Source organism: Lampris incognitus, chromosome 7 (genome assembly GCF_029633865.1).
Source record: "Lampris incognitus isolate fLamInc1 chromosome 7, fLamInc1.hap2, whole genome shotgun sequence".
NCBI classification, from domain to species: domain Eukaryota; kingdom Metazoa; phylum Chordata; class Actinopteri; order Lampriformes; family Lampridae; genus Lampris; species Lampris incognitus.
The window spans coordinates 9,634,630-9,655,772 of NC_079217.1; the positions used below are offsets into that span (position 1 = coordinate 9,634,630).

A 21,143-nucleotide genomic window follows, 5' to 3' on the forward strand; every position below is an offset into this window, starting at 1 on the left:
GACCAGGACGTATCAGTCTTCACATTGCTGATATTTGTGGACATGAAAAAGCCATGCTTCTTCCATGACTGCTCATGCACCTCTGGCACTTCTCGTTTCCGTGGCAACCACATTGTTGTTTGAAAAACGTTATTGCTATAAAATGTTGGGTGTGATGGTAATGACAGATGTATGAGGGACAGCGATATTTAACTATAAAAAATTTGCAAATTGCACGTATATATATAAACCATATGAATTTGAAATATGTCTTTTTACATTATTATGAGGAAATGCAATGTAAAGCTTTAATGAATTTAACAGTTTTTATTACTTTATTATAGAGGGGAAGTTAAAAAGTCTGGGTTGGGGACCAGCCCGAAACAGGGAATTTCTGGCACATTTGAATTTTCAACATACTGAAAAGGTATTAAAATGTCCTCATTGAGACACAAATCTTTTTTTCATAACACCAGCGGAGGACCAGAGGGTCCCGCCCTGTTCAGTCTAACAACGCTGCCACCTACCTGATGGGGGCAGAGGTGTCGCCCTCATCCCACCACTGCTTGAGAGGGTTGATGTACATGCACCAGAGCTCCCAGTTGTAGCCGTGGCCCGAGTTCTCGTAACGCTCCAGTTCGAACGTGTCGTGCTTGATGTTGTCGATGGAGGGCAGAATGACCCGCTTGTGGTCTTCTTTGATTCTGGTCAGAACCGGCTCAGCCCTGAGACACACACACATACACACTCTTGACTGTTCTGTTAAATGCAAACACACGGGCTCTTTAAGATTGTCTCCATCTCGCCGGCATCAGCGAGTCGGCTCCCCAAGTCGTGGCGGGATGTTAGTCATTCTGTTTGACGTGGTTCAAAGGGCGACCCTGGAGACGGCGTGCCTATTTATGCGGCGCCTGGAGAGCAGCGCTGCGTGTGCACTGTGGAGGCAGGGGCTCCGAAAATGGGGTCGGGGAGCGGCAGGGGTCCGCTTCCCCATGAAATGAAGACTAGTTTTCACTGCGTTCTGATTCTGTAGAAAGGATCTCTTTATAGGGGCGTCCGGGTGGCGTGGCGGTCTATTCTGTTGCCTACCAACACGGGGGATCGCCGGTTCGAATCCCCGTGTTACCTCCGGCTTGGTCGGGTGTCCCTACAGACACAATTGGCTGTGTCTGTGGGTTGGAAGCCGAATTTGGGTATGTGTCCTGGTCGCTGCACTAGCGCCTCCTCTGGTCGGTGGGGGCGTCTGTTCGGGGCGGGGGGGGGTAGCGTGATCCTCCCACGTGCTTCATCCCCCTGGTGAAACTCCTCACTGCCAGGTGAAAAGAAGCAGCTGGCGACACCACATGTATCGGAGGAGGCATGTGGTAGTCTGCAGCCCTCCCCGGATCGGCAGAGGGGGTGGAGCAGCACACGGGGGCAAGAGTGGGGGCAACTGGCCATGTATGATTGGGGAGAAAAAGGGGGAGGGGGCTTAAACAAAAAATATAAGATGAAGTTGGTAACACTCGTGTCCCTGTGCTGACGAAGGCTTCCGTAGCTGATGAATACGGGCACATCTTCATCTTTTTTCATGATATATTTCTGAGCGCCGCCATCTTTACTGAAGCTTCCCTTCTCTGACGACTTCGTCCTCGTTGGACAGCGAGGTGAGGACTGACAACATGGTACCTCATACACGCCGGGATGTCCCCTATAGCCATTTTGTTGAAATGGTCTATACTGACCCGTCTTACTCACCAGGACGGTGTGAACTCCACGTGGGCATCAAAGAAGCCCGTGACCTCGGCGCTGGCGACCTTCCAGCCCTCGATTCTGGCGCGGATCAGCCCCTCCCGGTTCTGGTTGCGGACGATCTTCACCAGGCCTGGGTAGCGCTTGTTCACGTACTCCTCCAGCGGGCCCTTCAGTTGCTCTGGGGAAGCACAGGGCAGAGGTTACGTCGTACACACACTCATGAAACTGTGTGTGTGTGTGTGTGTCTGTGTCAATTTGTGAGCTTTGCAACCCTTCATTAGTGGGTTTTCATACTTACACAACAATAAAGTGTCGCCAGTTATAACACAAGTACACAAACCAGTGGTTTCACACTCCTGGTAACCCACTCCTGCGGAGTTTCATATTGTGCCTTTAAGAGACATTTGGTGAATAACTCGAGATTTCTGAAGCAGTTCACAGTCTTTAAGAACAGTATATGGGGGGGGGGGGCGGCGTCCGGGTAGCGTAGCGGTCTATTCCGTTGCCTACCAACACGGGGATCGCCGGTTCGAATCCCCGTGTTACCTACAGACACAGTTGGCCATGTCTGCGGGTGGGAAGTCAGATGTGGGTATGTGTCCTGGTCGCTGCACTAGCGCCTCCTCTGGTCAGTCAAGGCGTCTGTTCGGGGGGGGGATAACGTGATCTTCCCAGTCGCTACGTCCCCCTGGTGAAACTCCTCACTGCCAGGTGAAAAGAAGCCGCTGGCGACCCCACATGTATGGGAGGAGGCACGTGGTAGTCTGCAGCCCTCCCCGGATCGGCGGAAGGGGTGGAGCAGAGACCGAGACGGCTTGGAGAGGGGGGGTAATTGGCCAGGAGCAATTGTGGAGAAAAAGGGGGAAAAATCCCCCCCCCCCAAAAAAAGAAAAAAGAAAGAACAGTATGTAGGTGGCGTGTGTTATGTGTGCAGTTACCCTCTTGTGTACAAACCTAGGTAGGGTATGTTGTTATGGGGGGGGGGGGTTACGGCCCTAGTGCCGTGTGTCTGTAATTTTGCCTCTCCAGGTAATGCCCCGCCTCTGGGGGAGCTGCTGGTTGAGCCCAGGTCCTCACCAGCTGGGGACATACCTCGGGAGAGAGACACCCAGCAGTGCCAGTGGGCCATTGTTGTTGTCAGCCAACTTGTTGTTGTTCTTGTTTGTTTCTTTTGGTTTGATCGGAGTTTGTTTTGGTAGCTAAGCCTGGGGAGGTAAGAGCCAGCATCCTCAGTGGCCTTCTCTTATTGTAGGTAGGGCGAGTTTTTGTTAATAAATCGGTTTGTTTTTACACCTGGTTCCACCTCCCTCCTTTCTTTTTTTTTATAAGTTTATTTCTAGTTTTCCCCCTTATCCCACCCGTTAACCCAATGGCATATGGCCGGAACTCTTGTGGAATAACTCCCCTGGCTCACGTTTCCACAGGAAGGAGATAGGCGTAACACCAGCTTCCCTCAAACTGGTGTCGGCTGCTCTCGCTAGTTTACACGTTGAAGCCTCCTTGCATGGACTGCATCACCTTCAGGCCGCGAAGGAGGCGTAGGGAGAATGCCCTCAGTCGCTTGGCTGCAGGCGCCCGGGTGGGCCAGAGGGGTCGCTGGAGAACGACGAGTCCCCCAACACTACACCGAGCTACACCCACTATCCCTCGGGTAAGGGTGGCCTAATGAATGCCTTACCCCGTGGATGCTCTGGCCGGGACCGGTTACGGCGAGTCTGGGATACGAACCTCCCAGCCACGTGACGAGCGGGTTGCAAGAACGGCGGGTTATGCCGCTCGGCCACCGGAGCGGCCCACCTCCCTCCTTTCTTATTCCCCCGGGGCACTTTCCTTTTCTTTGTTACTGCCCCTCATCCCCTGGACCGGCGGTTCTGCGCTGCGGGAGTGCAATGGCTGATGGGACTGTTCATGTTAGATTTAAAATTGTGTTTTAATGATGTGGTGTTTATGTTGTGGTTATTATTGTGTTGTTGTTTTGGGGGTTCGACTCTGACTAAGTAGGAGACCGTTTACTGACTGACTGACTGTAGGACCGTGACTGGACTGGGACTGATGTCACCACTTGGGACATGTGTGTGTGTGTGTTTGTGTGTGTGGGGGGGGGGGGGACTCATTACACTGTTGTCAGTTCTGATCCGTTCTGGCCGGTGTGAACGCCGGCTCGCCATGATTCTTTTCGTTTTAGTTTGCAGCCCCCTACTTAAAACATCTTCCCACGAACCTGCACACACACACACACACACACACACACACACACGCACTTACACACACAAACACACACACACACACACACACACATTTACATACAGATACACATGCATGTGCGCACACAGTCTCATAAATAGACTCATAGACAGCAAGGTAAACAAACACACACATACCTGCACAAACACACAAAGACAAATTCAGAGAGTCGAACAGATAAACACAATCCCCATGCCTCATTTCTCATGCCTCTGTCCATTCAAATGCAGGGAACATTTTAAGCAGTTTTTTTTAAAAAGTCTAAAAAAAAAGAAAAAAAAGGAAATGCAAATCAGTGTTTCAAGGTAATTAACGATCTCCTTGTGTACCAGCATGTGAACAGATGACGTCATCAAAAGAAACCTGACTTGAGGAGACTGTAAAATCTTTTTTAACACTACACGATAAATCTCGATTCTGTTAACGAGGCTATCATCGGTCAACTGTATCTGAAATACCATCACGGTTCCTCGAACACCTTGCCTTTAAACTCTGGTCCCACTCCCTTGGTCACTGCCATTAGCTACCCCCCACCCCCACCCCTGAGCCAACCCCCTAATTTCTCTCTTAGTTCTCTGGTTTTCTGACCCAGCTAGGTGCCATTTCACCTCCCGTTCTCCTCCTGGGTGATTTTAAGATCCACACTGATGACACCGAGTACAAATCTGTCATAAAATTCCTGGAACTGCTACAAAGCTTCAACTTCACGCAACCTGTCAACTTCCCTACTCATAGCCATGGTCACATGCTGGACTTGGTCTGATCCACTGGTCTCACAATACATCGACCCTCCAGCCTCGACCTCCATATCCCTGATCACCTGGCATCACCATGAACACTGACATCCCTATCTTCACCCCAAAAGTAAAATGCAAAATATCCTTCAGAAATCTCAAATCCATCTCCTCCTCTGCTCTTTCTGCCCGTCTTGCCAGTAAAACATCTGCATCCCCTCCTCCCGCTGTCTGATAATTCCCTCCAATCTTGTCAATTATTATAATGAAACACTCTCCTCCTGTCTCGATCAGCTGGTCCCCATCAAACCCAAAATAGTCTCATTCACATACTCAGCCCCCTGGTATACTCCTGGACTCCATCGAATGAATTCTCATAAGAGCCCGCTCAAAAGACTCACCAAGAAAACTGCTTTTAACAGTGCATCTCCAGGCCTACAAAGGCTACCATCAACAATATAATACAAAGCTCCCATCACAGCCCAGCCCAGCCCAGCTGCTACTCACACCTCATACACGCCACCAACCCCAAGGCTCTTTTCCACAATAAACAAACATCTCAAACCCCGTGACAATACCTCAAATTCCTTCACACCTTTCATTTCATTTTTCCAAACTAAAATTGACCATCTACAGCAATCTGACCACCTCCCCTGCCCTCTCCACCCCCCCCCCACCACCACCACTCAACCCTTTGTCTGAGTTCTTCCCTGTGTCCCAAATGAAGCTTTCCAACCTTACAGTAGGAATGAGAAGCTCCACTTGTTTTCTGGTTCACATCCATCCATTTTTGTTAAGGGCCATCTCCCAGCTATCTTCACCGAAATCATTAATGCCTCTTTCAGCTCTGGTTCAGTCCCCCATATATTGAAACTGACTGCTATCGCCCCCATCCTCAAAAAACCTGGACTAAACCGTGATATCATGACCAATTTCTGGTCCATCTCTAATCTCCCCCTTTCTTTCAAAAATACTGGAATGTGTTGATGCCTCCCAACTCAAAGCTCACCTCAGCTCCAACGACCTGTTCGAACCATTTCATCTGGTTTCTGCTCATAGCACAGCACAGAAACGGTCCTCCTTAAAGTCACCAACAACCTCCTCTCCTCAGACTACGGCCATTTCACCATTCTCATCCTTCTCCTCCCCGCTGCAGCTTTCGACACCATAAACCACACCATTATTCTCTCCTGCCTTGACTCTTCCCTCAACGTCACCGGTACTGCCCTCTGCTGGCTAAAGTCATATCTCACAAACAAACAACAGTTCATTAGCATCCACAACTGCATCTTCTTCACACTCCTCTGTCCCAAGGCATCCCCCAGGGTTCAGTGCTTGGTCCTGTCCTGTTCATCCTTTACATGCCCCCCCTTGGTAACATCATATATGTGTTCATGGTCTCCAATTCCACTGCTATGCCGATGATGTCCAGCTCTACAGCGCCACTAAATCTATCACTACAGCAACTCACTCCACTCTGACCTCTTTTCTGGCCTCACTGAAAATAAATCATGGATGCAAGCCAACTTTCTCAAACTAGATTGCGATAAATCTGACATGATCATCATCAGTACCAAATCACTAACCAAAACCATTCACGTCTGCCTCACCATCGATAACACCACTTTGCCTCCCTCCCCACACATCCACAACCTTGGAATCATTTTCAACAGCAAACTCTCCTTTGAACACCACTTCAATCAAATCACCAACACTGCCTTTTTCCACCTAAAAATATAGCTCGTCTCCGCCCATCACTCCCCTTCTCTGCTGCCAAAACTTTGATCCATCACATCCAGAACTGACTACTGCTACAGCATTCTTTGACGGCTCATCGTCCAAAGTCCTAAACAAACTCCAGTACATCCAGAACACTGCTGCTCGCCTGCTCACCCACGTCCGCTCCCACGACCACATCACCCCTGTCTTCCAGAACCTCCAATGGCTCCCTGTCCCACAACAGATCCAATTCAAAGTCCTTCTCCTCACTCACAAAGTCCTCCATAGCCAGGCCCCCACTTGCCTCACCAACCTGCTCCACTACCATACAGCCTTTGCTTCTCCAATGTCAACATCCTGTCTCCACCACACAGGACCACGCACCGGACCTGGGGCGACAGAGCCTTCTCCACAGCTGCCCACTCCCTCTGGATCCCCCTCCCCAAATACATCAGAGACTGCACCGATTAGTCTACTTTCAAATCACTAATCATCAAAACTCACCTTTTCAGAATTGATTTTAATGTGTGATTGTTGTGTGTTTTGTGTTTTTGGTGTGTTGCTTTTATGTTCATTTTAACTTATGTAAAGCGTATTTGAGTACTCTGAAAAGTATTCTATAAATAAAATGTGTTATTATGGGGTGTCTGGGTGGCGTGGTGGTCTATTCTGTTGCCAACCAACATGGGGATTGGCGGTTTGAATCCCCGTGTTACCTCCGGCTTGGTCGGACGTCCCTATAGACACAATTGGCCGTGTCTGTGGGTGGGAAGCTGGATGTGGGTATGTGTCCTGGTCGCTGCACTAGCGCCTCCTGTGGTTAGTCGGGGCACCTGTTCGGGGGGACAGCGGGATCCTCCCACACACTATGTCCCCCAGGTGAAACTCCTCACTGTCAGGTGAAAAGAAGCGGCTGGTGACTCCACATGTATGGGAGGAGGCATGTGGTAGTCTGCAGCCCTCCCCGGATCAACAGAGGGGGTGGAGCAGCGACCGGGACGGCTCCGAAGAGTGGGGTAATTGGCCGGATACAATTAGGGAGAAAATGTGTTATTATTGTTATTTATTATCAAACTAACACCAGGAGCACACACACACACGCGCAAACTAACACACACACAACCAGAAACATTGATAAATAGCAATGTAAACATACAATACAAGCAAAGAAAAGAAAAGCACACACAAAAATTGCAAAATGCACACACAAGTCAAACAAATGCACACATTTCACATGATTAAATTCAAACACTTAAACAACCACACTGCCTCGGCTGGTTGTATTTGTGTTGCCTTGGGTGTAGTAGTGTAACTCGCTGCAGAGCGAGAACATTACAGGACACTGGGCAGGATTCTCTCTCCCCCTCTCTCTCTCCCTCTCTCTCTCTCTCTCTCTCTCTCTCTCTCGCTCTCTCTCTCTCCCTCTCTGTCTCGCTCTCTCTCTCTCACTATACAAATAGAAGAAGTCAGGGGGTCGGAGTCTACTCTTGATATACGGTTATGACTCCGCCCTCCTGCCCTCCACACCATCGTTCATCCACATGAGCGCCGGGCCTCGATCGTGGCGCCGGACCCGGCCTTCGCCGTAGAGGCAGGTTGTCATATTGACAGGGACCGGCCACGTGTCCAACGACCGCCGCGTGAAATACATCCCAGTCGACAAACCACACGAAAATCCTGTGTGTGTGTGTGTGGGGGGGGTTATATATTTAGCTGTGTTACAGCACACACCAGAGGTCGCCTTCAGTAGACGAGAGTCTTTTGTGTCACATGGATGACGGGAGTCGGCCCTCTGAGCAACCTCAGCGGCTTGCCTTCACTCCAGCCTCCAGTCCATAACAGCGAGTTTGTCTGCTTAAATAAATGATGTGTCCTCTCCTACACAGGACAGTAGACCCTGGACACACGTCCTCCTCTGTGTTCAGCGATAAGTTAGTACGTTGGGTCAGGGCGTTAGCTTGTCGTCTATCTCGCACATTGTTGTGTCTTTGCTCGCTCTGGAGTGCGGCGCGAGGATTTCTACCTCACATCTCGTGGGTCCGTTCAAAACACATAATGGTTTTGTGCGCTTGCATGTATGGCGATCAAATATTTATAGGATGGCAAAAGGTTTGTGTTTTCAAAGCTATTTGTGCAATGTCGTAATTTAGTTGCATGTGCCCTGCATGAATATTGATCACGAAGAATGAATATAAGATGCATCACAACTGTAGACATAAATCATAAATGTGCAAGACCAGTAAAACACAAAAGCTAAGTGTTGGCGGCTGCCCGCTACTCCTAGCTACACGGCTGCCCACTGCTTCCACTGTGTGTGTGTGTGTGTGTGTGTGTGTGTGTGTGTGTGTGTTGGGATGTGTTAACGGCAGAGGATACATTTAAATTATTCAAATATTAGAATACATCTTATCTTATCTTGTCTTGTCTTGTCTTATCTGAATAGCAAAACTTTCACAGACTCTTCAGCCACCTCTCCGGGGTAGGACCGCGGTGGCAGCAAGCTAATTAGGGCACTCCAGACGTCCCTCTCCCCAGCAACGCCCTCCAGCTCCTCCTGGGGGATCCCAAGGCGTTCCCAGGCCAGATTGGACACGTAGTCCCTCCAGCCAGTTCTGGGTCTACCCCGGGGTCTCCTCCCAGTTGGCCGTGCCCGGTAAACCTCCAAAGGAAGGCACCCAGGAGGCATCCTGATCAGATGCCCGAACCACCTCAACTGGCTCCTTTCGACGCAAAGGGGCAGCGGCTCTACTCCGAGCTCCCTCCGGATGTCCGAGCTAGGGAGAGGAGCTCAGACATCCGGAGATTTTGGTCATCTCTCATTTAAATATATCAAATAATGAGCAAATATGTGGCTTCTACCAGGGCTCTGGTCCTCAGGAAAACCTACTACTGCTGGTTTTCTATACTGCCAAGTAATTCATTATAATTACCTGTTGAGCCAACGCCGGTTGCGTTAACCTTGAACTTTCTGTCATTTTACTGAAAGTGTTGATGGACAATTCCTAAGGCCATCCGTCATTTTGATGGCATCAACAGAAGGGTTCTGCTTCGTTGGCTTTTGGACAAAACTCTGACCTGTCCCTTACTTAGGGTGCAAATACACTGGAGTGGCGTGAATACTGTGAAATGTATGCAGATATAATATACTGTATCATACAACACTTGTACAGCTAATACAAGTGGCACAGTGCTTGCACTGCTGCCTCACAGCAAGAAGGTCACGGGTTCGTCTCCTGCCTGGGGCGGCGGTGGCACTGGGGGAGTTTGCATGTTCTCCCCAGGCCTGCTGGTATGCAGGGGGGCTGCTGTGCGTGTAAACTCTGCATGTCCTCCCTGTGCTCAGGTGGGTTATCTCTACAGTAGGAACCTTTCTGTGTAAACTCTGCATGTCCTCCCTGTGCTCAGGTGGGTTATCTCTACAGTAGGAACCTTTCTGTGTAAACTCTGCATGTCCTCCCTGTGCTCAGGTGGGTTATCTCTACAGTAGGAACCTTTCTGTGTAAACTCTGCATGTCCTCCCTGTGCTCAGGTGGGTTATCTCCACAGTAGGGGCCTTTCTGTGTGTACTCTGCATGTCCTCCCTGTGCTCAGGTGGGTTATCTCTACAGTAGGGGCCTTTCTGTGTGTACTCTGCATGTCCTCCCTGTGCTCAGGTGGGTTATCTCTACAGTAGGGGCCTTTCTGTGTAAACTCTGCATGTCCTCCCTGTGCTCAGGTGGGTTATCTCTACAGTAGGAGCCTTTCTGTGTACTCTGCATGTCCTCCCTGTGCTCAGGTGGGTTATCTCTACCTACAGTAGGGGCCTTTCTGTGTAAACTCTGCATGTCCTCCCTGTGCTCAGGTGGGTTATCTCTACAGTAGGAACCTTTCTGTGTAAACTCTGCATGTCCTCCCTGTGCTCAGGTGGGTTATCTCCACAGTAGGGGCCTTTCTGTGTGTACTCTGCATGTCCTCCCTGTGCTCAGGTGGGTTATCTCTACAGTAGGGGCCTTTCTGTGTACTCTGCATGTCCTCCCTGTGCTAAGGTGGGTTATCTCTACAGTAGGGGCCTTTCTGTGTACTCTGCATGTCCTCCCTGTGCTCAGGTGGGTTATCTCTACAGTAGGAGCCTTTCTGTGTAAACTCTGCATGTCCTCCCTGTGCTCAGGTGGGTTATCTCTACAGTAGGAACCTTTCTGTGTAAACTCTGCATGTCCTCCCTGTGCTCAGGTGGGTTATCTCTACAGTAGGAGCCTTTCTGTGTGTACTCTGCATGTCCTCCCTGTGCTCAGGTGGGTTATCTCTACAGTAGGAGCCTTTCTGTGTACTCTGCATGTCCTCCCTGTGCTCAGGTGGGTTATCTCTACAGTAGGGGCCTTTCTGTGTAAACTCTGCATGTCCTCCCTGTGCTCAGGTGGGTTATCTCTACAGTAGGAGCCTTTCTGTGTGTACTCTGCATGTCCTCCCTGTGCTCAGGTGGGTTATCTCTACAGTAGGAGCCTTTCTGTGTAAACTCTGCATGTCCTCCCTGTGCTCAGGTGGGTTATCTCTACAGTAGGAGCCTTTCTGTGTAAACTCTGCATGTCCTCCCTGTGCTCAGGTGGGTTATCTCTACAGTAGGCGCCTTTCTGTGTGTACTCTGCATGTCCTCCCTGTGCTCAGGTGGGTTATCTCTACAGTAGGGGCCTTTCTGTGTAAACTCTGCATGTCCTCCCTGTGCTCAGGTGGGTTATCTCTACAGTAGGAACCTTTCTGTGTAAACTCTGCATGTCCTCCCTGTGCTCAGGTGGGTTATCTCTACAGTAGGAACCTTTCTGTGTAAACTCTGCATGTCCTCCCTGTGCTCAGGTGGGTTATCTCTACAGTAGGAGCCTTTCTGTGTGTACTCTGCATGTCCTCCCTGTGCTCAGGTGGGTTATCTCTACAGTAGGGGCCTTTCTGTGTAAACTCTGCATGTCCTCCCTGTGCTCAGGTGGGTTATCTCTACAGTAGGGGCCTTTCTGTGTGTACTCTGCATGTCCTCCCTGTGCTCAGGTGGGTTATCTCTACAGTAGGGGCCTTTCTGTGTGTACTCTGCATGTCCTCCCTGTGCTCAGGTGGGTTATCTCTACAGTAGGGGCCTTTCTGTGTAAACTCTGCATGTCCTCCCTGTGCTCAGGTGGGTTATCTCTACAGTAGGCGCCTTTCTGTGTACTCTGCATGTCCTCCCTGTGCTCAGGTGGGTTATCTCTACAGTAGGAGCCTTTCTGTGTGTACTCTGCATGTCCTCCCTGTGCTCAGGTGGGTTATCTCTACAGTAGGGGCCTTTCTGTGTAAACTCTGCATGTCCTCCCTGTGCTCAGGTGGGTTGTCTCTACAGTAGGGGCCTTTCTGTGTACTCTGCATGTCCTCCCTGTGCTCAGGTGGGTTATCTCTACAGTAGGAGCCTTTCTGTGTAAACTCTGCATGTCCTCCCTGTGCTCAGGTGGGTTATCTCTACAGTAGGAACCTTTCTGTGTAAACTCTGCATGTTCTCCCTGTGCTCAGGTGGGTTATCTCTACAGTAGGGGCCTTTCTGTGTACTCTGCATGTCCTCCCTGTGCTCAGGTGGGTTATCTCTACAGTAGGAGCCTTTCTGTGTACTCTGCATGTTCTCCCTGTGCTCAGGTGGGTTATCTCTACAGTAGGAGCCTTTCTGTGTGTACTCTGCATGTCCTCCCTGTGCTCAGGTGGGTTATCTCTACAGTAGGGGCCTTTCTGTGTACTCTGCATGTCCTCCCTGTGCTCAGGTGGGTTATCTCTACCTACAGTAGGGGCCTTTCTGTGTAAACTCTGCATGTCCTCCCTGTGCTCAGGTGGGTTATCTCTACAGTAGGGGCCTTTCTGTGTGTACTCTGCATGTCCTCCCTGTGCTCAGGTGGGTTATCTCTACAGTAGGAACCTTTCTGTGTAAACTCTGCATGTCCTCCCTGTGCTCAGGTGGGTTATCTCTACAGTAGGGGCCTTTCTGTGTGTACTCTGCATGTCCTCCCTGTGCTCAGGTGGGTTATCTCTACAGTAGGGGCCTTTCTGTGTAAACTCTGCATGTCCTCCCTGTGCTCAGGTGGGTTATCTCTACAGTAGGAGCCTTTCTGTGTAAACTCTGCATGTCCTCCCTGTGCTCAGGTGGGTTATCTCTACAGTAGGGGCCTTTCTGTGTACTCTGCATGTTCTCCCCCTGCTCACACGGGTTTCCTACAACCTCAAAAAGATCCCAACTGGGCCTCCGGGTAGCGTAGCGGTCTATTCCATTGCCTACCAACACGGGGATCGCTGGTTCGAATCCCAGCGTTACCTCCGGCTTGGCCGGCTTGCCAGATGTGGGTACGTGCCCTGGTCGCTGCACTAGCGCCTCCTCTGGTTGGTCAGGGCGCCTGTTCAGGGGGGAGGGGGGACTGGGGGGGAATAGCGTGATCCTCCTATGCGCTGCGTCCTCCTGGTGAAACTCCTCACTGTCAGGTAAAAAGAGGCAGCTGGTGACTCCACCTGTATCGGAAGAGGCATGTGGTAGTCTGCAGCCCTCTCCAGATCAGCAGAGGGGGTGGAGCACGGAAAATAGGGTAATTGGCTGGATACAATTGTGGAGGGAAAAGGGAGGGGGGGAAGAACCCCGACTAAAAAAACAACAACAAAAAAACACGCAGAAAACTCTCCTGTCCTGTCCCTGACCATGACATGGATGTCCACCCGGAATTGGACCCGGGGCAATGAAGGAAAGGGCTGCCCACTGCTCCTGGCTGCCCCTGGAGGAAGGACAGCAGGATGGGAAAAATGCGGAAGGAACATTTCTTCAGCCATCACTCCCTGCATGTGTGTGTGTGTGTGTGTGTGTGTGTGTGTGTGTGTGTGTGTGTGTGTGTGTGTGTGTGTGTGTGTGTGTGTGTGTTCTAGAGTGTAGCTGTAGGACGAATAGCCTCTCTTCTCTTAAAGCATTAAAGCATTACCAAAACACAGCCGACATGGTGGGTAACTATCTTGCGGTCTATGTGAGCTTCCAGTAGGAATAAATTGCCATTTTTCTTAATCTTTCCATGACTTAACATTTTTTTGTTGAGCCTTTTGTGATATTGTAATAGACACACACACACAAACACAACACAAAATACAAGATGGGTAAGATGAAAACAAACATGATGGGTAAAAACTGAGCAGGACGGTATTTTTACAGCCCCCTCTGTGTGTCCCTGTGACAGATTATGATTAAATATAGCGTGCCCTCTGCCAGCCAGAGTCTGAAAAGTGCCTAAAACTCGAGCGTGGGGTCCTCAGGGATACCGTCTGAAAACCACTGACTTACAACTTCCTCCGTTAGTAGTCTGCATACCCGGGTCATAGAGAAGTTAATATTCATACGCCGGCTGCATAGTTGATACTATGTAGCCGAAGCAACACACTGACTCATTAGCAAGCCCGGTGACCGCTCAAAGCTTTAGCTTAGCGGCTAACTCTCCCTTCATAACCTTTTAATCCTGAGTACGAAGGGATAAACAAAAAAAGACAAGTGAATACTTTCTTTGGTAGGTGGTCATGCCCTGTGACGGCCTGGCGGCCTGTCCAGGGTGTCTCCCCGCCTGCCGCCCCGCGACCGCTGGGATCGGCTCCAGCAGGAGACCTGGTTTGGATAATGGATGGGAAGTGATCATTTTGGATTGTGTTGAGATCTTTTTTTTTTTTACCCCCCCTCCTTTTCCTTCCCAGTTGTACCTGGCCAATTACCCCAATTATCCCGGTCGCTGCTCCACCCCCTCTGCCGATCCGGGGAGGGCTGCAGACCACCACATGCCTCCTCTGATACATGTGGGGTCGCCAGCCGCTTCTTCTCACCTGACAGTGAGGAGTTTCGCCAGGGGGACGTAGCGCGTGGGAGGATCACGCTATTCCCCCCAGTTCCCCCTCCCCCCTGAACAGGCACCCTGACTGACCAGAGGAGGCGCTAGTGCAGCGACCAGGACACGTACCCACATCCGGCTTACCACCAACAGACATGGCCAATTGTGTCTGTAGGGAGGCCCGACCAAGCCAGAGGTAACACAGGGATTCAAACCGGCGATCCCCGTGTTGGTGGGTAACGGAATAGACCGCTATGCTACCCGGACGCCCGTGTGTTAAAATCCTTTCAGGCACACCTTAGAGTGGGTTATCCCTGAAGTATGTATTAGGTCTAGCCATGAGTATACAGAGAGCCAGCTGCCCTGCAGGTTTTTCAGTCTGCCTGGCTCTTATCTGTAGGTTAACAGCACCACAAATGACCCAAATCAACGAGGGAAACGACACATTCACCCTCCTCATCGGCGTTTCGGAGGAAGAGGAAGGCCTGACATCCGACTGACCGTCATCGCTGTTGTCGTCCACCAGGATGATCTCTTTGAGCAGGTGAGCCGGTGTGTGATTGACAGCCGAGTGCACCGAGCGGAGGATCACGGACAGCGCCTCGTTGACGAAGATGAAGATGAGGGAGATCTGAGGAAGGTCCCTCGGGTGGCTGACCTTCCTGCATCTGCACAGAAGAAGAAAAAAGACACAGACGTGCGTTCAGCGGAGCAAACAACCCCGTGGTCATTAGCAGGACCTTAAAGCCCCGCGGCGCCCACGGCGCGTTGCACAACACCAGCGACGTGGCCGGATGAAGCCCCTCACGCGCCAAGTCGTCCAGCTGCCTGGCTGTCAAACCCGCGTTCTGCGTCTCACACGCCCCACACGTCCTCGTAGAGACCAGGCCGCCGGCATCGTGCTCAGCGAGGCTGACGGGCGAACCCGGAGCCCCGTCCTGCTCTTGTCGGGCCGCAGTCACGACGCCGCTCTCTTTCTAAACTGCCATGTTCGCAGCCTGTCTGCTGCAGATAGCGGCCCTATTTTTACCCGCGCCTTTGTCTCAACGGGCTCGCGCTCTAATGAGGCGCGGGGGTGACGAACTGGGAAGAGTTCAAAGTACGCGGCTCCATTTCCTTATCTGTCAACTTCCCCCGGTTGACTTCTGTTCGCCAGATTCCACTCGTCTCATCTCCGGGGGGAAACGTACGATGTTTGCTCCCCAAAACAGCTCGGCGGAAACGGGGCGTGTAAACACTGGGGTTCGAACCGGCGATCCCCGTGTTGGCAGGCAATGGAATGGACCGCTACGCTACCCGGATGCCCAGCTGGGAGCACAGGGAGGACATGCAGAGTTTACACGCCTAAGACCCGACAGGCGACGGCGCAGTACGGCCCCGGCGACCCCCCGGCGACCACCTGGCGACCCCCTGGCGACCCCCTGGCGACCCCCCGGCGACCACCTGGCGACCCCCTGGCTCCAGCTGACGCGTGTACTGTGATGAACTCGGAGGATGAGCCGTGATCGCTTATCTCCCGTTTCCACACTCTTTTGGCTTAATTCACAATTAGAAGACCCCCTAGGGCTAAAATATTCACCCCCTCACCGGGGGGAGAAGCATCCCTCACCGGGGGGGGGGGCATCCCTCACCGGGGGGGGGGAGGCATCCCTCACCGGGGGGGGGGAGGCATCCCTCCCGAAGATATCGCCACACTAGTAAATGTATAAATTATTTAAGAAATACTTTTCTCACATCAGGAATCATCTTGCAACCGCATAAAGGCCGGCCCCATGACCTTGTGGAGGATCTTGATCCCCAGGAGGAGAACCAGTGAGCACGACAACTGCTAGGGAAGATGAGACGTGTTGCTGTGAAGCCTCCTCTCTCCTCTGTTCTTTATTCCGGTTCGTCTCTAAACACCACCACCACGGCTGCTCACCACATCCGGAAGGATTCAAGTGGGGTCGTTTCAGGTCAACGGCGCTTCGCGTACCCCTGCTGCCGCTGCAGTTGTTATCGCCGCAGCACGGTTCTTTAAGGTGCCGCGCCGTGTAGGGACACACAAATATAAAATGACGTTTGCTAACCGCTGCTTTTGTTTTGGATTCCCTCCTTTTTCTCCCCAGCCGGGTACGACCGGGGAGGGCTGCAGACTACCACGTGCCGCCTCCGATACATGTGGAGTCGCCAGCCGCTTCTTTTCACCTGACAGTGAGGAGTTTCACCAGGGGGACGTAGCACGTGGGAGGATCACGCTACCCCCCCCCCAGTCCCCCGCCCCTCGAACAGGCGCCCCCGACCGACCAGAGGAGGCGCTAGTGCAGCGACCAGGACACATACCCACATCCGGCTTCCCACCCGCAAACACCGCCAATTGTGTCTGTAGGGACGTCCGACCAAGCCGGAAGTAACACGAGGATTCGAACCGGCAATCCCCGTGTTGCTAGGCAACGGAACAGACCGCTACGCCACCCGGACGCCCGTTAACCCCCTTTTCCACCAATTTCCCAGAAGGAACAGAAAGCAGGTGTGCAGGAGCAAATGTCACGTGACGTGAACAGTTGCTGTCCATCCTGACAAAAAGCCGCGCCTCCCCAGAATGACGTGAGCGGCTGCAACGTCTGATGTTTCCGTAGCTAGCCTCATTTCCTGCTCCTCGGCTCCCCGTTATCAAAAAGACCCTCGCTGTAAACGGAAGACCCGTCTCAGACGCCAGCTCACATTCTGCAGCTAAACCCTGAAGCCGTCACACCCCAACAGGCCTCGCGGACAGCTTTCATCCCCGCAGCACAACCCCCCCCCCCTCGAGAAACAAGACCAGCGAGCTGCAGTTCGGCTTCCTCCCGCCGGAAGCCAAGCCGCTGGTGACGGGGGGGTGGGGGGGTGGAGGGGGGTTGGAGGGATTTTGCCGCCTTGCAAATCAGGAACTGCTGCTCATTTGCTCATCCAGGGCGGAAATGAGCTCTTGCTTTAGAAGAGTGTGCGGGGCTCATCTGCACATGCGCGGGTTGGAGTGTGTCGTCGTTATATATTGCATCCAAAGCCATGCACGCATATATGAAATACAAACCAACACGCAAGAGCAACACAACGCTGATAAACAAACTCACTCTGAGACATGTTGTTCACAATACGTGTAGTGCATGTGTCCTCGGGGTTCAATAGCCAAGAAGAAAGAGATAGAAGAAGAAAGTGCGCGCAGAGGCGCCTCATATCACCCCGGTACAGATGGTATGAGTTATAACACTGCAAAAGGCGGCCCACATCCAGTAAAGGGTTCTTTGTTTCTACAGGTTTCTACAACTTATCAGTGATTTTTTTTGCCCCCCCCCCTTTTCTCCCCAATTGTACTCGGCTAATTACCCCACTCTTCCGCGCCGTCCCGGTCGCTGCTCCACCCCCCCTCTGCCGATCCGGGGAGGGGCTGCAGACTACCACATGCCTCCTCCTCCCATGTGGAGTCACCAGCCGCTTCTTTTCACCTGACAGTGAGGAGTTTCACCAGGGGGACGTAGCGCGTGGGAGGATCACGCTACCCCCCCCCCCTCAGTTCCCACTCCCACCTGAACAGGCGCCCCGGCCGACCAGAGGAGGCACTAGTGCAGCGACCAGGACACATACCCACATCCGGCTTCCCATCCGCAAACACCGCCAATTGTGTCTGTAGGGACGTCCGACCAAGTCGGAGGTAACACGGGGATTCGAACCGGCGATCCCCGTGTTGCTAGGCAACGGAATAGACCGCTACGCCACCCGGACGCCCAACTCATTATTGAAAATTGTGATTTTTTTTTACGCTGTTGAGTGAAACAATTCTTGTTTAAGTCTGGATCATGAAACCATGAGCGTAAAATCACAGCTGGTGTTCAGTCCGTCCTCTCCTCCAACTCACTTGCTGGGGCGGTGGTCTGGGATGGTCCTGTCCAAGGAGATCTTGTCACTGAGATAGGCGTTGTAGCCGTACTTCTCCCGCAGGTATTTGGCATCGCTCTCCTCGGCTGGGGACAGCGAGGCAGGTAGGCCGCCTTTGCCCCGACCTCCGAAGCCCTCAATCAGGCCCAGCGACTTGGACAGACCTGGGGAGAGACGGACAAGGGAAGATTAGACGCCAGAAACACTTCGTCTTGTCTAGTCCCTCCTCTCTCTCGCTCTCTCTGTAGCTGCTCTACGGTTATAAATACAGGTTATAAACACAGGTTATAAATGCAGGTGTTTGTTTTTACACATGCTGAACAATGGAAATGCAGCGGACCTTCTCTACAACAGCATGCCGTGGAGGACGCGTGCTGGTTTTTCTTTCCAGCGTGCGCTACGCCACCTCGTTTCAGCCATCAGTCCTCCGCCCCCCGGTGGAAGGTGTGTTAGTCCGTGAAACCAGTAGTGTTGCGTAGAAGGGGAAACTCTGCAGATACGTTGCCCTCCGTGGCAACTAATTGCCCAGATGCAGCTCAGTTGGGACACTCGACCCACCCCAAAAACACAGGGTCCAGAAAGTCCAGCTGAAGGGTGGGCACTCGGTGAAGCGAACAACGGTTTCCTTTGCAACAACACGTGGTCACTGTCGCGTGACCCCTTTAAGCCTGAACTATCCATTATCCGGCACTTCTTTTGCTAAAGTCTACTGCAAAGCAATGGTGTCCAATCAGGCTCCTGGGGGGCTACCGTCCCTGTCGGTTCTCCCTCCATCCCTGATTCAACACAACCAGCTCGCTTAACTGAGCTCGTGCACCGAGAACGTGCAGTTTGACACCGACTGAATCGGCGTGTCTGGATCACGTGGTCAGCCGATCCCAGAGTGAACCACGACCGAAGACCTCAGGCAAGACATGCAGAGAGAGTGGGGCTACGCAACTCCGGGTGGAAGTTAGAAAGCGCAAGCTGTGTTGCGAAAACGTCCCGCAAACGAAACCGCCCCCTCACTTCCGCCTAAGACCCGTGCTGATTGACAGCAAGTCGGGACCAATGGAGGAGCCAGCTTGCAAAGCGCTCTCCTGATTAGCTGAAAGGAGCAGGTCCAGAGAAACGTTCTGCCTCTGATAGCGGGGGGGGGGGGGGGGTCACAGAGACCTCAGTGCGTCTACTTACTTGATAGCTTTCGGGATGCAGAGCGATTTTGGCCAAATATTTTAAAAAGTGCTCTAAATTAAACTTCGCCACTTCGGCCAATTAGCCACTTTGAGAGATGACATGGTGTTAAGGTCGTAATTGTGGCGGAGCGTGGTGCAGATCAGCCGCCCCGAACGAGCCTCATTAGCTTGGGGACAGATTAAAGATGCGTCCAACACCACATGAAGGGGACTCAGAGACGGGGGGAGGTGGAGACGTGGATCCCCTGCAGATGTCTTATTTAACTTGTTTTCTGGAGTTGCTAATCTTGTTTTGATTAACGGGCTGTTGAGCCCTCATCTACCATCTCTGTCTCTGTCCACGTGTCTGCGCAGGACAGTCTCGCCACAGTCCTGTCTGCTCATCAGATGAGTGGCAGGGGTCGCCTTTGGGCCAGGAAATGATCCTTTTTTTTAAAGTCAAATGAATCAATCAGTCAATCAAATGAATCAATCCGTCAGTCAAATGAATCAATTTAGATTCGACTCTTCACTCTTGGCCAGTTGGAAAGAATTTCGTTTGCTTATAAGAACCGGACTTCCCATCACTACCGTCCAGGTTCACTCTGTCAAATCCTACCTGGAATGAAGCCACGTGGACCGTGGTGACAGAATACAACGGAAAGAGGCTAAGAGAGAATTATGGCGGAGGTGCAGGAAAATTCTTACCAATGAGGATTATAATGTAATTAAAAAAAGGACTTTAACGTTTTATAATAGCGTATTTTGGAAGGGTCGGTGCAGTGCCCCCCCCCCTCAAAAAAAACTACACGGATGGTTCAGCTCGGCCAGTGGGTCTTTTTGTAGGTTACGGTGGTCCCCCTCTCTCGGAAGCTTCGTGAAGCCCGCGCTCCGAAGAGACTTATGAGGATCTGCGCTCTTCCGGATCCACCGATGTAACCGAGCTCATTTTTTCTGCTCTCTGCGGGATTCGATCCGCGGTGTACTGCGCCACAAGGCGACATCGCTAACCGCTCGACTAAAGAGGGCCGACCCCCCCTTGGCGATCGGCTCGTGAGTCTTTTTGTAGGTTACATTAGTTTAAATTGGATTTTAACTTAATCAACGTGGATTAAGGGCAGAAATAATTCTGATTACTAAAAGTATTTGGAATAGGTTCAAAGAGTAAAGGAGTCTAGAGTCCATAGCGCCACCTTCAGTTCATATTTTGGCACAGCTGACGCTATCACGCAAAACCAAAAGCAAGGCAGGGGGTGATGACGATGATTCTGTTTGCCTACGTGAGCGACGGCAGTGCCAGCTCTGTAACCACCCCGCCATCGGAAGTGGTACACGCAGAGATGCTGCGTGGTGGTCAGGTCACATGACCATACGTACTTCATGGTAGCCTTACTGGCCCTAGACGAGCATTAATGCAATTCTAACAACGGAGACCTTGCAGTTGCAGACCCTGAGCTGGTTTCCGGGCATTTCATTCCTCTACCTGTCTGCAAAGACCGTGACCACCGTCCAGCAGCATGGCTGCAGCAGTACTTCCGGCTCTTCCACTTCAAGCAGGTTTCTCCGTCTAGCATACCCACATAGCCATGTTCATTAGTTCACCAAGTTGTGTCTCCTCGTCCTCTTCTAGTCTGCAGCTGTATTGCTGGTGCAGCTGTGTTGAGCAGACCAGGGCTGTAGGCAGCCTGACAAAAGCGGAGGATAGTCCACACTTCAACACAACATAACAATGACCTTATTGTGTTACTACTAAGGAAAGCCTGGCCGCCACTTCGTTTAATTGTTGGACTTTTTGGATCTTTTGTTTTTTGAGGGGGTCGGTCGAACGAACCCCCCTTCCCCCCCTTGGCTACAACAAT

The 21,143-nt window shown here is 51.7% G+C and overlaps 1 protein-coding gene across 1 annotated transcript in view; it reads right to left on the reverse strand.

The window, feature by feature from the left end:
• Positions 1-21,143, reverse strand: part of galnt17 (polypeptide N-acetylgalactosaminyltransferase 17) — a 40,754-nt gene that overhangs the window by 18,973 nt on the left and 638 nt on the right. The window contains exons 2-5 of the mRNA XM_056283725.1: positions 18,111-18,294; positions 14,738-14,904; positions 1,717-1,891; positions 507-704 (exon numbers count right to left, since the gene is read on the reverse strand). Of these exons, the coding sequence (XP_056139700.1) occupies positions 507-704; positions 1,717-1,891; positions 14,738-14,904; positions 18,111-18,294 (724 nt within the window). The remainder of the gene's footprint in view (positions 1-506; positions 705-1,716; positions 1,892-14,737; positions 14,905-18,110; positions 18,295-21,143) is intronic.